The sequence below is a fragment of the Natrix helvetica genome, assembly GCF_964273705.1.
Source record: "Natrix helvetica genome assembly, chromosome: 3".
In the NCBI taxonomy this organism is placed as follows: Eukaryota; Metazoa; Chordata; class Lepidosauria; order Squamata; family Natricidae; genus Natrix; species Natrix helvetica.
The window spans coordinates 128,986,462-129,002,235 of NC_138549.1; the positions used below are offsets into that span (position 1 = coordinate 128,986,462).

General features: G+C 37.5%; 1 protein-coding gene across 20 annotated transcripts in view; it reads left to right on the forward strand.

Annotated features, from left to right (window-relative positions):
• NFASC (neurofascin) overlaps window positions 1-15,774 on the forward strand; it is a 181,823-nt gene that overhangs the window by 79,439 nt on the left and 86,610 nt on the right. For 18 of the 20 annotated variants that reach the window (XM_081947820.1, XM_081947818.1, XM_081947819.1 and 15 more), the window contains 5 exons: window positions 4,950-4,967; window positions 6,410-6,515; window positions 7,360-7,556; window positions 8,399-8,521; window positions 9,402-9,572. In XM_081947820.1, the coding sequence (XP_081803946.1) occupies window positions 4,950-4,967; window positions 6,410-6,515; window positions 7,360-7,556; window positions 8,399-8,521; window positions 9,402-9,572 (615 nt within the window). The remainder of the gene's footprint in view (window positions 1-4,949; window positions 4,968-6,409; window positions 6,516-7,359; window positions 7,557-8,398; window positions 8,522-9,401; window positions 9,573-15,774) is intronic. The other 2 variants (XM_081947822.1, XM_081947817.1) reach the window with 1 other exon arrangement.

Sequence of the window (15,774 nt, forward strand, 5' to 3'; positions counted from 1 at the left end):
GGTCTGCATTGGATGCCAGTTTTCTTTCAGTTGTTATTACCTTTAAAGTGCTACATCGCATGGGTTCAAGTTACCTGAGGAACCATCTTACCCCCATATCAACCTGTCCATCTGGTCAAGCAGGGAAGGTATGTTATGGGCCTTGTCAGTTAAAGAATTTCAACTGGCATGGTTCAGGAAGAGAGCACTCTGTACTATTGCCCCTGAGCTCTGGAATATTCTTCTCCCAGAAGTGAGGTGGGCCCCCACTCTCCAGATATTTCTGTGCGAAGACCTGACTCTACCAACCCCCAACTCATATGGGCTCTCCGAGTGGTGTGTGCAATCCTGGGGATTGTTAAGACCTTGAACCCCCCCCCCCCACCTTTTAACTTATTCTATCTTTGTTTCTTACTTGGTTTCCATTTTACTGATGTATTGTATTTTTACATGTTTTTTTATGTTTTTAGCTATAAATTGCCTGGGGCCATTCTGAAAGTGAGATGGGTGGTACCTAAACCTGATGAATAAAAATATAAATAAATAAATTGATGCATCACATATACTAAGGAAAAAAAGCAGCCAATAAATTCAGAATTTAACCAATAATTGTAAAGACCCGAATCCTAAATAGTGACAAAAAATTGCTTTGATTCACTTTCAAAATATACTTTTAATGACTTTTCTGTGAGGGTGGGGGGAGGACCCTCTTCCCATCTATTTTTCACCATTTCTCAGTAATGGTTGCTTTAGGACAGATTAATTTATAACCCTCCCCCTTCTTTTGTCAATCCTCTTGGTTCAGATTCAAGTAACCTTCCCCAAACAAGATTAAACAATAAAAATCACGATTTAAGATTGAACAACCAGTCTGTGTTGACTTAGTGACATTTTGGCAAGTTTGCTAGAAAATAGATATTAATATGGACTGTATGTATGATTTTTCATTAAAGTGACTGGACAAAAATTATAGCAATTACTTGGAAGCATTGTTTATAATCACAGAACCTTAGGATAGAGTGAATCAGAAACTCGTCATCCCAAATCAGTGGAAGACATTAAGGAACATGGCAAACATCTGTTTTATCCAGCTGGACCCATTACAAAGATTTTCTTTCTTTTCTCACTTTGGTGACATCAGGTTCTACCGTGTGCTTTCCCTTCATGCAGGCTTCCAGAGAATTGGATTTTTAATCTTCCTTTTATTTAACAGGGAAAGTGCTTGGTCTCTCTTAGTCCTCTCATGTCCGCCCATTGTTCATGGCAGAGACTTAGCTAATTAATTCATCTCCTTTTTGTAAGCTTGAAAGGCTCCAGGTTTTATAAATTGAGCAGGTGGTGTATAAATAGTCACAGCTGCTGTGGGTTTATGATAAGTGTGCAAATTGCTTACTCTCCAGGCAAATGATCTCTTTTTCTCTGACCCCAGAAGCTTCCCTCCTTCATGGAGATTAGTGTTGCATACAGGTGTGGTGTAGGGATATGATTTAAAGAATATTTTTACCATTGAAAGTAGGGTATCAGATCTGCATATTGAACTGTTGAATCAGAAAACTTGTTGGGTTTAGAAGGCATTTGCTATATAGCAAACCATATTTGAATAAAAAAGACAAAGGGACAAGATATATATCACATCATAGAAATATGCCACTCCCACGGACTAATTTCATTATATCAACCATTGATAATGTACATTGTAAAATGTAAGCTCCCTATGATTCCATTTCATGCAGACCTCAACCTAGTTTCAGTCAATGAGGTAGAAAGAAAGGAAGGCATTGAACAGATGGAGAAGGAAGTGGCAAATACAGAGGAAAAAATGGTAAATTGCAAGAATGAAATAAAATATTGTGGAATCAGAGAGATGGGAGTGGTGCAAAAAAAAAAAAAAGAAATAGCCTCAGACCCTATTGGTTTTAGTCCCAGCCATGTTTTCACTCTAGACTCAAACATGCAAGCATGTATGCAATTTGTTTCTTTCTTTGTTTGTTTGTTTATACTGATTTATATGGATTCCCATCTCAATAATGTGGTTCTGGGTGGCTAAAAAAATTTAAGTACAATATAAATATATGCTGTATAAAAAATCATAGACATTTTAAAAATGGGAAAATGGGTTGATGTTGTATGGTGTAAATAACTAAATAAGCCTAGTTTCTACAAAATTAAGAATGGGGCTGGAAATTTGTGGAATCAATTTAACATGGGTGTTAAGGTAAGGTAAGGCATGCATTTTCTGAACCAAAACATAAATTGAAATGGTTCTGAAATTTCACTTTTTTCAAATGTTGTGACATCATATTTTAAAAAATGTACATAAACATTTTTATACTAAAGACATATATTCATAAAAGCCTACAGTGATTAAAAATTGACCAAAACCGTTTTGGGAAATAGTTCCAAAAGCAGTATGCACAAGATCAAATATTTAAGGAGAAATTAGCATTAACATAGATGCAAATTTTAATGCAGACTTTAAGGAACAATTGTAGACGAATATAGGAAGAAATAATGTTAAGGGTGGGAAAAAGAAAACAGTGGACTATTTATAAATTTGTCCGCCGCTAAATAAAAGGAAACCTTATCTCATTGACTTTAGAACTGTCATCAAATAAATACCATATGAACTTCCTAATAGGTAAATAGGTAAAAAATTAGAAAGCTTTAAGAAAATTCAGCAATATGTTTTGATAATCATATAGGCTGGCATAGTGAATGTGGTTGGTGTAAAGTAAATGTGTGTGTATTTTCTGCTTTCCAATTCTTTGGCTTAGCACGGTATTTCTTATTCCTTTTCTGCTTTCTGTATAACATCTATCATGAAATGGTGATAGGTATGTGTGTATGGGGTTAGAGATTGGCAAACCAATTAGTCATACTCTGTACAATATAGCTGGGTTGCATGTTTTATGTTTCACCCAAACCATACATATTTGGTATGGACATTGACTGAAACACAGTTGTTTTGGGGGATTTAATTAGAATGGGAAAGACACTAAGAAAAGAAAAGCAAATCCTGAAAATACCCGTGGATGGGTAGACTAAAAAGGTGGGATGTATGACAATTTAAGCTACAACACTCTCAAACCTTGACCTACTTGCCTTGTGAAACCACTGTGGAATTCCTAGAGGACTTCATAGCCGAAAACCTTTTGATTCTAACCAGGAGAATTTTTCATTTTGTGCACTCTCTATACATGGCCATATATGCATAGGGACACTAGCATCAGTGAATGATGTATGAAGCATCCCATCTGTCTCCAGATTCTGAGAAGCACAGCATGTCCCTATAAATTGTATTAGCTTTATAAGGTCAAACCACTAGCAAATGCACAGGCAATAATTTACCTCAATGATGGTGCAAGGAAAATAAAAAAACTTACTAGTGGTAATACTGCAAACTTTTGTTTATTTTAAGTTCATTCTGTCATTGGGATTTCCAATTCATATAGTTTGAACCAGTGGTAGGTTTCAAAAAATTTTAGAACCTCTTTTGTAGGTGTGGCCTGCTTTGTGGGAATGGCTTGCCAGCCATGTGACTGGGTGGGAGTGGCTTGCCATCCATGTGACCGAGTGGGAGTGGCTTGGCAGTCATGTGACTTGGGGGGCATGGCCAACTTGTAAAATGTGGTGAAACTCACTTAACAACGCTCTTGCTTAGCAACCAAAATGTTGGCTCAGAAAGTCTGGCATTTGAAAGCTGTCAAGTTACAAGACCCTTGCACCCCTAACCTTATAGAAAAAAATACCCCAGGGGTGTTCAAACTTGACAGCTTTAAAACTTGTGGATTTCAACTCCCAGAATTCCTCCTCCAGTCATGTTGGCTCAGGAACTCTGGCATTGAAGTGTGCAAGTCTTAAAGCTGTCAAGTTACAAGATCCTTGACCCCTAACCCTTTAGAAAAAAAACCCCAGGGATGTTCAAACTTGACAGTTTTAAGACTTTAAGGTTTAGATAGGACTCTTAGAGGCGGGCAGGGCGATTGGTGAGCCAGCCAATCAGTGAGCAGCGGGCAGGGCAAGCGTGATGCAGACAGGTGGGGGGAGGGAGCTGGAACCGATTCTAAACGGCACAGTAGATTTGTGGAACCTGTTCTATAGAAGAGGTTAGAACTGGCAGGAACCCACCCCTGGTTTGTATCTAGTGACTAGAGGGTATCATGTAATATCTTCCTAAGATAAAATAAGGTGGAACATGGGTATTCAATAGTATATATTTAAAACTTTTTCTCATGGTTATTGTGTAGATGTGACTAAATACAGCCAGCAATATGGTGAGGTCTTCTGGGAGTGCAGACTTCTGTGTCATAGGTAAATTCCCCATGTGAAGAAGGATGCCTGGATAATTCACAGTGGATAGGATGCATCACATAAAAGTTATAAATCACTTGAATACTCTTTATAATTGCATTTTAATACTACCAAAAAATATGACCAACTGAACAAAAAAGTGGAATGGTCTTTAAGTTCCTATTTTTCCGCACTTCTAAGCCACATAAAGGATCTTTTTCAGCATAGGTAAATCTTTAAAATACTATACTTTAAGCATTTGTGAGGGCTTGCCCTAGATATTAAAATTTATGATGGTTGAGGATTAAAGAAATTGTAATCCTACATATTTAGAAGGCACTAGATGAAGAAGGCTACAGAAACACCAATGAACTAGACTATGAATTAAATCAATCCATTAATAGTCTTCAGTAGATTTCTTCTTGTCAGAACATATTCATATTTCTATGTATTTATTTTGCTAATTGTGTCATTCCCCACCTTTTTTTAAAGTTTTCTCTAATTCTTCTTCACAGGAACTCGAGGCAATATATTAAAGCTAATAATATTAATATTCATTAAAATGGCACGTTTTGTTTACTCCTTTTGGTATTTAATATTAGATCTAAACATTTAGATTAACACTTCCTGTTTCTCTCTTCTCCCTTTTTATTGCTGTGCTTACACCTTCGAATTAACAGCAAGTATTCAAGATACATGTAAGTCTTATTTTCTGACCTTTTTTTCTCTCCCCGAAATAACATTTTCTGTATTTTAAGAAACCTAGGTATAGCAGCAACCTGTATGGTGTTTAACGAGTCTAAAGAGATTCTTATTAACTTGTTGGAATAAAACATTAGTCTTTATATTCAACTAAAGTCCTGAAATATAAAACCTCACAATTATGGTATCTGAATTTCAGAATTCCAAAGTGGATCATAATTAAAGGGGAAAATATTTTATCTACATTTTTGTTCTTTAGAGAAGTAACACTTTACTTGGCCTGAAATATAAACATAATTATATCAATATAATTACTGCTCTTTTCTTCTTTAAACTTTCTGTCCAAAAGACAGGAGAGATGTGCTTAATAAGTAACTGATTTAGTTCACACTGCTTTTCTGAGCCACAAACATGGGGGAATTGGGGGTGGGGTGGGGGTGGAGAATAGGGAAGAACTGACCAGACTACAGGTAAAATTTGTTGAAGTAAGGGGAAAGACAACAGGAAATGCTTGAATGAGTCGTCACATTCTTATAAGTCACCAAGAAAAGTCAAGGAAGATCAGCTTGTTTTTAAAATTACTTCTTTCACTATACAGGTAAGTAGTTTAAACAAAAATGGGAGCGATTTGTGACCTGATCTATTAGATTGAGAAAAAATATTCAAAAGTTGTGCAGTTGTGTGTTTTGTTTTTAATTTACAGGTAATTGTATTGACTTGCGACCAGTTGCTTAAGTAGTGGACTCAAAAAAGCTACTTACATTTTGAGTACTTGACAACTGGCCAACATTTACGACCATTTGCAGCACGCAGAGGTCACATAACCATGACATTTTTACTTCTGGTTTTCAGCAAAACAAAAACGAAAACTAACCCATATCAAATGAAGAATTTGCTTAATGACTACGTTCACTTTATGACTGATGCATTTACTTAATGACTGTTGTGGTGACCACTTACTATCCATCTCAACTTACAATTGAAATTGTGGGCTCAATTACAGTTGTAAATTGAGAATTACCTTGTACTTCTGGAGAAGAAAACAGAGGATCAGCTGCTGTCCTGTTCTAGAATTAGGAAAATGAGCATTTGGGGTGATGAATATGTATGCTGCACTCTTGACTTCCCCTTAGTAAAATCTCCTTGAAACAAGATAGATCCATATAGGTTTGTTGGCAGCAATACAGAGCAATATAGCTTTCCTAATGAGATTAGGAAAAATACTGACCAGGTTTGACAATGGTTTTTTTTTTCAGATTAGCCTTGCTTTATTTTATAATATTTTTAAAATGTATATTCCGTCTTTCTCCCCTCACATGACTTGAAAAATTTGAGTGAAATAAAAAGCAACTGCATTTCAAATGATATTATATGGAAAGTTATTTTTTCCTCTTACCTTCATTTTTTCTCTTTCCCTCTCTCATATATGCTTTTGCAGTGCCTCAGCCTCCTACAATTACAAAGCAGTCTGCAAAGGATTATATTGTAGATCCAAGAGATAATATATTCATTGAGTGTGAAGCAAAAGGCAACCCCACACCCACGTGAGTGTAATTGTAGTTTATTTTCTCAAGAATAGTATACAAACAAATATCTGAATGATTACTGTATCACTGCAAGAATGGCTGTGCCTAGACCAGAAGTGGGTTGCTTCCAGTTTGGCCCGGATTGGGCAAACCAGTAGTAGCGTTGGTAGGAGGCTCCGCCCACCCATCCGGACCCTTCTGCACATGCGCAAAAGCATGGTGCCCAAGGGTGCACGTGCGCATATCCAAACCAGTAATAAGAAAATTGGCAACCCACCACTGGCCCAGACTTATGTAGAATTCATGGTTAAGTTATTTTGGCAGTCACTTTATGATGAGCAAAGATGGAAAAAAAATCTCTAATACTAGATCCATGCTTATGCATCATGTGGCTTAGAGCAGACGGAAACAACTGTTTTCACTCCAGTATAAAATAATTGTTTTGTTAAAAGGTTGTATGTCATTTAGCATGCCAAGTATATCAAATAGTTATACATAATCGAAGTGTTTCTGGAGTGGTTTGTGGTAGCTTTGCATCATAAAGGTTCTATTATAATCATTATAGCTCTCTAGGCCTTCTAAGTGCACCTTGGAATTTAAAATTGCCATATCATTATTTTGATAAGCATCAAATATAGATACGGTGTAAATGTAGTTTTCATCTCTAATCGTCTTTGATACCATTAAAATCCTAAAAGGGTGAATACCTTTGCATTATATTTCATCCAAGTTGTAGGACTCAGGATCCATTACTGCATAGGAAGTTAATAGATCTCAGATAACCTGTACATCGTATAGCAACAGAGGCCGCTGTTCTTGAATAGACCCAGGTTACTAACCTTTGGTACAATGCTGTTTACAGGTTTTCCTGGACACGAAATGGGAAGTTTTTTAATGTTGCAAAGGACCCTCGAGTAACCATGAGGCATTGGTCAGGTACACTGATAGTTGACTTCCGCAGTGGTGGGAGGCCAGAGGATTATGAGGGAGAATATCAGTGTTTTTCTCGGAATGACTACGGAACAGCTATTTCCAACAAAATATTCCTCCATGTTTCAAGTGAGTATACCTTAACGCAAATTATTGACTTCATTGTGCATTACTATAACCTTATCTGTTACTGTATATTGTTTAGTTTTCTACGGCTTTGTTTTGTATTTAGAATGGTCATTAAATTTCTGGCATTCAATTAGCTCATGTACAGTTGAATAAATACAGTGTTGTTGATTACTAATAGACGAAAGAGACCTTTTAGCATTATACATTTATTTCAACACCGGTATAAATCAGTAGCAACCATCTTCCATTGAAGCAACTTAGAAAATTTTTGTAATGCTGTAAATGTATAATTTATGACTCTAAGAACCCTTTCCTAAGCATATTTTGGGATGGGGCAATAAAAAACTCCAGTTGATAGCTTTGATCACTCAACTGGAGCCATACTCTTAGATCAGGGGTGTCCAAACTTGGGAACTTTAAGACTTGTGGACTTCAACTCCCAGAATTCCCCAGCCAGCTGGGGAATTCTGGGAGTTGAAGTCCACAAGTCTTAAAGTTCCCAAGTTTGGACACCCCTGTCTTAGATGTTGGATTCCTCCCTTGCAGATATTACTACCTTCACCAACAGCTTATTGTTTCCAATCTGCTCATAAATAGGATCTGTTTATTCGAAGTTTATATTCCTTTGCTACTTTTTTCTATCTTGTTTCAATGTTTTTTTAAAAAATCTCATGAGAGATTTTCTGTATTCATTGGAATCTTGTCTAATTTCTCACTCACACTATTTTTCTGGCCATTATTCATTATTCCAGGGTCATTTCATAAAGAATCTTCTTGAATCCTTCTCTTTAAATATAATACATGAGTAGATGCAATTTCTCTTACAAGGCTTATAATTTCAGAATCTCCTTTGTGGCCAAAGGAAAATTTGGACATTCAAGAGGTTCACGAAGGTGCTTCACTTATCTTGGCATGCAATCCTCCACCTGGACTACCACCCCCTGCTATCTTTTGGATGAGTAGCTGTAAGTCTGTCCATGACTTAGGTGTATTGTATTTAAAATGAGAAATGATGGCATCTTAGGCTGAATATATAAGATTGTTCCTTGTGGATACTCGCCATACATAAGGTATTTAGACCATGGCAAAAGCTATGCCTCCAGATGTCATGGATAACAGTCCTTCATCTTTGTCAGGTTGAAAGAGGCTAATGGAAGCTAAAGTATAACATATATAGAAGGGACAAGTTTGCCAACTATGATATAACTGCAAAGGAATAATCTACCTACCTTTTCCTTCCTTCCATGTTCTCAAAACCAATATGGAGGACATGTTTTCAGTTAGTAGCTGTTGCTTGTTAATCAAATGAAAGTTGGAGACACAGATAGAGCTGGTCCAAGACATTTTGCCTCATCTCTGTCCCAAACTGCTGCACTATACTTTTCCAATATAACTGGCTGACCACAGTTATTAGCAAGAGTTAATTTACATTTAAAAAAATATGTGCCTTACCTTCTAGATTTGTAAATATCTTCTTTTTCACATTGGCTAGATAACAAGGGAACAAACTCTGTTGATTGACTACAAAAGCAACTCATGTTTACATAAAAACAACACTGCATATTGTTTTCATAAATTTCACTATACACTTGATATGATCATATTGAAAAGATTCATATTAAAGGAAAGCATCTCAAAAGGTTTTTCCTATCTGCATTCATCACAATAATTATGCTGGCTCAATTATCCAAGCTTCTTAATGCTAACAGGAATTGATGTGTGGCTTTTGGAGATTGTTAGACCTAGGAGGTAATTATCATAGGTTCCAATGCATCTATGAAATGTAGCATATAGTTATGTAACACAGCTATGAATTCTAAAAAGAATTGCTGTTCCTTTTTCCAGCCATGGAACCAATCCATCAAGACAAGCGTGTCTCTCAAGGGCAGAATGGTGACTTGTATTTCTCTAATGTCATGCAGCAGGATGCTCTGACTGACTATAGCTGCAATGCTCGCTTTGCTTTCACACATACCATCCAGCAGAAAAATCCTTACACCCTCAGAATCATGACCAGTAAGTATTTATTATGAATAGCTTAGTTGGAGTAATATCAGCAAGGTGCTTTCTATACCAACTATGCTGACAAGGTTCAGAAAAACCAACTTCTTTGCAAATATGGCATATAGTATATTTTCTATCGTTCAGACATTTCTTCATTTATGTTGTTTCCATTCTACATGTTTAGAAAAAATTGAAAATTATTTATCTTCTTACATGATTGTTTTGCATTAGTGTCCAAGGAGATGGGAAGGGAGGATGAAAGGGTTTTTAAACAGTCCTACTATTACTCTTAACTACTAGTGAAAGAGAAAAAAGAGATGTCACAGTCCAGCTGATTTATCTACAGACCCAAACATTTAAATATTTTAAGGAATATAGTTTACTTGAATATATTTTTGAGAATTATACTACTATAAAATGTGAAAATCTGGTCTTATGTTGTGTTTTATTTTATAGTCCACAGCTTTCTTGTTGGTATAATCGTGCGTGAATTCTCAGGGGGCTAAGTGACATTCCTTTTTTTAAATGGAGAAGTTTTCTTTAATATGTCTGTGGAGATTCTCAGTCATCCAGGTCATAGTTGTCTAAAAGGTGCTTTTTTTTCTTCAAAAGGCAACTGTACTGGTTTTTTTTTTTCCATGAGGAAGAAGAAAACATTTCGCTTCTCATCCAAGAAGCTTCATTAGTTCTGATGGTGGGCGGGATGGAAGAATAGATACTGACAGTTGAGACTGGTTGGTGGGGGAATGGAAGGATTGTATTTCTTTGCAGTCATCTGGTCATTAGCATTCTCTGAGAGCTGTTGAGGCCACTTGAGGGTTTATCTGTGCCCTCAGGTTCACCTCAATCAGGGTTCAACTGGTTGTAGAATCTTCTTAGAACTGCTGCAAAGCCTGCATTGCAAATTGGAAGTATGTGGTTCTTATCCCCCTGCCTTTTTTTAAAAAAAAATGTTTGTTTCTAGAGCCAGAAATCATTTTAGAAACCTTCAACATACTTTTATCTGATACTGATTTCATTATTTTGTTTCATTTTGAAGCAACAAGTTAAAAGTTATTTCCACAATCAAGCTAAGTTTGATTTTTCTAAATGTATCCATCTCTATGCTTATTTAGTAGTCTGTAAAGAAAAGGTGTACTTGGCTTCATTCAGCCTCTTACGTTCAGCTTGACTCTGAAAACCTCACCCTTAATTTCTTCTGGTATTTTTGTAACACTAGGTACTATCCTTTGGACATTCCTGGTCTTCAGATGACATTGATCTAAGAAATACTATAGGCACCTGACACTATTGCAAAGACACAACATGCATTCATTAAGGGTCAGCTCTTCATTGCGGTCTACAAGTTGTGTAAAGATAGAGCAAATTTTGTCTTCACTTTTAAAAAATTATTTTACCTGAATGATAAAAAATCGTACTAAAAAATTGAAGGCAGTAGCCCAGGTAATCTCCAGAAGTCAACACAAACTTAAAGGCCCACTATATAAATAGAGTGGGGGGAGAGATAGTAAGTAATTAGTTCTTACCACGGAGAAGAGAACCTCAGTACAATAATACAAAGTTCTTGGCTTATAGTAGATATATCTCACCACTGATTTATTTAGGCATATATTCTTGACTTTTTAAAAAAAAAATTAGGGAACTTAGAGCCATCCTAGGTTTCTGCCTATAATGTTAACCATCTTGAGAATATTGAAGAAAGTTGCTGTACATTGTAGCTCAGAGGAATATTTCTTTAATATGATCAGATATCACTAATGCCAAAATATTTATGGGATTATAAATTACATAATTACATAACATACAAAAAGTATAAAGGAGTACTTCGAAAACGGAGAGTTAATGTTTTAGTGAGGAAAGTTCTGTGAGCCTTCTTTGTAGGAAAGGAGATAAAACTGATGAACAGATGTGGACAAGAATATAGCCAAAAAGTGAATGGCTAGAAAGAACCTGAATATTCTCTTTTGCTTTTTCAGTTTAATGATATCAACCATCATTTCAGTCATTTTGATATTCATCAGCTCAGTTCTTATTTGCAAATATCAGTGTTATCCCATCACCTGCTCCCTGATTTTTACATTTTATGTAAAAATGTTAGGGTAGAATTTGACTTCTAACATATACTGACGATCCCAGATGAAATGCCGAAAGATGACTAGGACAACTCAACGCAGCCAACAGTGTAGCCAACTCACTGTACCAACTTACTGTGGAACAACAACTTGTCACGGCCAACTTGCCACAAAACAACTCACTGTGGGAGAAGAGTTACACTAATATCAAAGAAATGGCGGAATAGAATAATTTTAAAAAGGATGCAAAAAGAGGGGCAAAATGAAATGTGAAAGAAAGTAAATTTTCTTTTTAATTATTTTAAATACTTAAATTGAGTTGTTGCATCGTGCCACACTGATTTGGTCACAGTGAGTTGTTGACCCATTGTGAATTGGCTGTGGCAAGTTGGCCACACCAAGTTGTGCCATTCCATGCTGAAAGACGTCCTCTGCCATCCTGTACTGTATTGTCACTGCTACTATGTTCAGATTGAACATATGCTTTCTATAATTATATTTTTGTTTGATACTAGTCTTTTAATTGATGGTTTCTCATGCACACACACACACACACACATGCACAATTTCTTTCTGTATGTTTTTATAATTCTGTTATTTCTTGTGAATTTCTACTTTACCCTTTAGAAATGTATAGAAATAAAGAAAGGTTTTATTCCAAGCTTGGAACAAGCAATTCTATTTAAAATATCCTGTTAAAACAGTTCTATGAATTCCAGTGAAATAAACCTCAAAACATTTCAGATATTTTCCCGTAGGGTAGGGAACAATATGAAACTGAAGAAGCCGTATACTTTTTGTTCTTATTGTTAGGCTGTCCACAATGCAATTTGTAGAAAAAAATGTTCAAGTTGCTATTGTTATTGTTTTTAATTTAACAAGCATTCTGCAAACAGAGCATAGAAAGATTTCTGCTTGACTATTGCTATGGGAATGGAAATAAGTGCATTCCTCTTCCTTGGAGACAAGCTGGTCATGACAGACAAGTAATGAAGTTTTAATCTAAGGGTATCAAACCATGCTGAGATGCGGTGCATCTGTGTTTAGAAAAATTTAGTTACATAAAATTTTATCTATTATCTAATTGAGAAGTGGTTCTTTGTGTAAAGATAAATAACATATACAAAAATTTGGCAGACACTTTGCTGCAGTTTTTACACTTTTCTTCATCTGCTAATGAAAATTACTGGCAGTGTTGGAGGCCACTTGGAAACAATCAGTCTATAATAAATATGATTGGTTGAAAGAAAAGGTGATAAATGAAAAATATACATAATGACATTGTTTTCAGAAATATTTAAGCACTATTCTGTTTTAAGCTTTTAAATTGCTCTATTTTCATTTCTTAGTGCTGACAAATTACAAAATATAATGAAATTTGTTTCTCTAAAAATACATGGCTGATGAATTATTTATTTTCAATTCAAGTTATAAGCAATTGAATAATGTTCACAAATTTACATGAGATTTTACCAAACTTTTAATGTCCTTCATCTAATAATTTTAAAATACTGTAAAGTATTTTTCATTTATTTATTTATTTTAAAATATATATTTTAATGTGTCATTTTCCTATCCTTGCCCATTTTGGACTGTGGCCTTTGTCACCTCTCTCAAAAATAAATGCAGTTTTTGGCATGTTGTACTACCCATGATCTAAAAAGAATTGGCAAGGAATGGCCCATTTGTGTTAGTGTTAGTGCTATCTTTCACCAGCTGTTCCTGGGTATCTTTTTTGCACTTTGGAAAATACAGTCAAAATCTTTATTCAGGAATGGGAGACAATCTGCCAAATTATTTCAGGATTTGTCTTTATGTTTGTAGGGCACACATTAATAGTACTGCAGGTAAGCTCTCTCACAACTTTTGAAGTTCTTGTTTTGGTCAACGGTTGTAACATAAAATAATCAGTTACTACTTCATAAGATAGAAAAATGTGGGTTAGGCAGCACAACCACCAATGGAACTGCATTTATATGGAGAGAAGTATGTAGTGGGGCACCCCAAGGCTTTATTTTAGGCCCAATACTCTTCAACATCTTCATCAAGGGGATAGATGGGGGAACTCATCAAATTTGCAGGCGACACGAAGCTGGCAGAAATAGCCAACACTCTAGAACAGTGGTCGGCAAGCCGCGGCTCGCGAGCCACGGCTCGCGAGCCACATGCGGTTCTTTACACATTTTAATGCAGCTCTTCTGTGTGCCGGGTGCCCGCTCCCCTCCCTCCTCTCGGGTACTTCAAAACAAGCGCCCCTTTCCCTTTTTTCTTTTCGACCCACAATGATTAGGGAGGATTCTGAAGTCGGGCGGGGACGAGAAGCGAGGAGGCAGAAAAAGAAATGGAGGCTAAGGAGCTTCCCCCCCCCCGCCCCCTCCCAGCAAAAATCTAACCGGGGAGCCGGGCGGGCAGTAGCAAATTAACCGATCACGCCGCATGATCGGTTAATTTGCTACTGCCCACGCAGCGTGATCGGCTAATTTGCTACTGCCCGCCCGGCTCCCCGGTTAGATTTTTGCTGGGAGGGGGCGGGTGGGAAGCTCCTTGGCCTCTGTCTCTTTTTCTCCCTCCTCGCTTCTTGGGGCTCCACCAATGGGGGAGCAAGGCCCGCCCAGCGCCAGGCTTTGGGCTAACACAGAGGTCTGCAAAGTTGGCTGTTTTAAGACTGATGGACTTCAATTCTCAGAATTCTGGGAGTTGAAGTCCACCAGTCTTAAGAGCCAATTTTGCAGATCCCTGGGCTAATATGATTGATGCCCTTGGTGGACTTCAATTCTCAGAATTCTGGGAGTTGAAGTCCACAAGTCTTCAAGCTGTCAGGTTTGAAGACCCTGGGTTTTTTTTCTAAAGGGTTGGGGGTGCGAGGGTCTTGCAACTTGACAGCTTTAAGACTTGCATGCTTCAATGCCAGAGTTCCTGAGCCAACATGACTGGAGGAGGAATTCTGGGAGTTGAAGTCCACAAGTCTTAAAGCTGTCAGTTTTGAAGACCCCTGGGGTTTTTTTTCTAAAGAGTTAGGGGTGCAAGGGTCTTGCAACTTGACAGCTTTAAGACTTGCATGCTTCAATGCCAGAGTTTCTGAGCCAACATGACTGGAGGAGGAATTCTGGGAGTTAAAGTCCACAAGTCTTAAAGCTGTCAGGTTTGAACACCCCTGGGGTTTTTTTTCCTAAAGGGTTAGGGATGCAAGGATCTTGTAACTTGACAGCTTTAAGACTTGCGTGCTTCAAATGCCAGAGTTTATTGAAACTAAAAACAGTGTACCATCCTATGTATTTTCGGTTTTAAAAATGTGGCTCTCAAAATAAATTTCAATCGTGGTTTTGGCGAGATTTGGCTCAGTTGAAAAAAAAGGTTGCCCACCACTGCTCTAGAAGATAAACTTAAGATACATAAAGATCTTGACCAGTGGTGGGTTCCGGATCCCGTCGCAACCAATACACTGTGAGGGGGCCGGGCATCCACTTCTGGCACACGCACTGTGCGTGCATGTGCACCCACTACCCTGCAATGCTCCAGGTGCTCAGCAGAGGTCGCGCAGATGCCATACGCTGCTTGTTCATGCGCAAATGGACCAGTTGGCTTAAATACAGGTAAGGAATGCGGGTGGGCAGGCCCTCCAAAACACTGTTCCGGTACGGTTGCTGCTGCTCCCAGTTGCCACCGGTACGCCCGTTTCGGAACCCACCACTGATCTTGACCAACTTGAACATTGAGTGCCATTATTGAGTGCTGCAGCTGCCAAAAAAAGCCAGCACAGTTCTAGGCTGCATAAATAGAGGGATAGAATCAAGATCACGTGAAGTGTTAATACCACTTTATAATGCCTTGATAAGGCCACACTTGGAATACTGCATCCAGTTTTGGTCACCACGATGCAAAAAGGATGTTGAGACCCTTCAAAGAGTGCATAGAAGAGCAACAAAGAAGATTAGGGGACTGGAGGCCAAAACATATGAGGAACGGTTGCAGGAACTATGTCTAGTTTAATGAAAAGAAGGACTAGGGGAGATATGATAGCAGTGTTCCAATATCTCAGGGGTTGCCACAAAGAAGAGGGAGTCAAGCTATTCTCCAAAGCACCTGAGGGTAAAACAAGAAGCAATGGGTGGAAACTAATCAAAGAAAGAAGCAACTTAGAA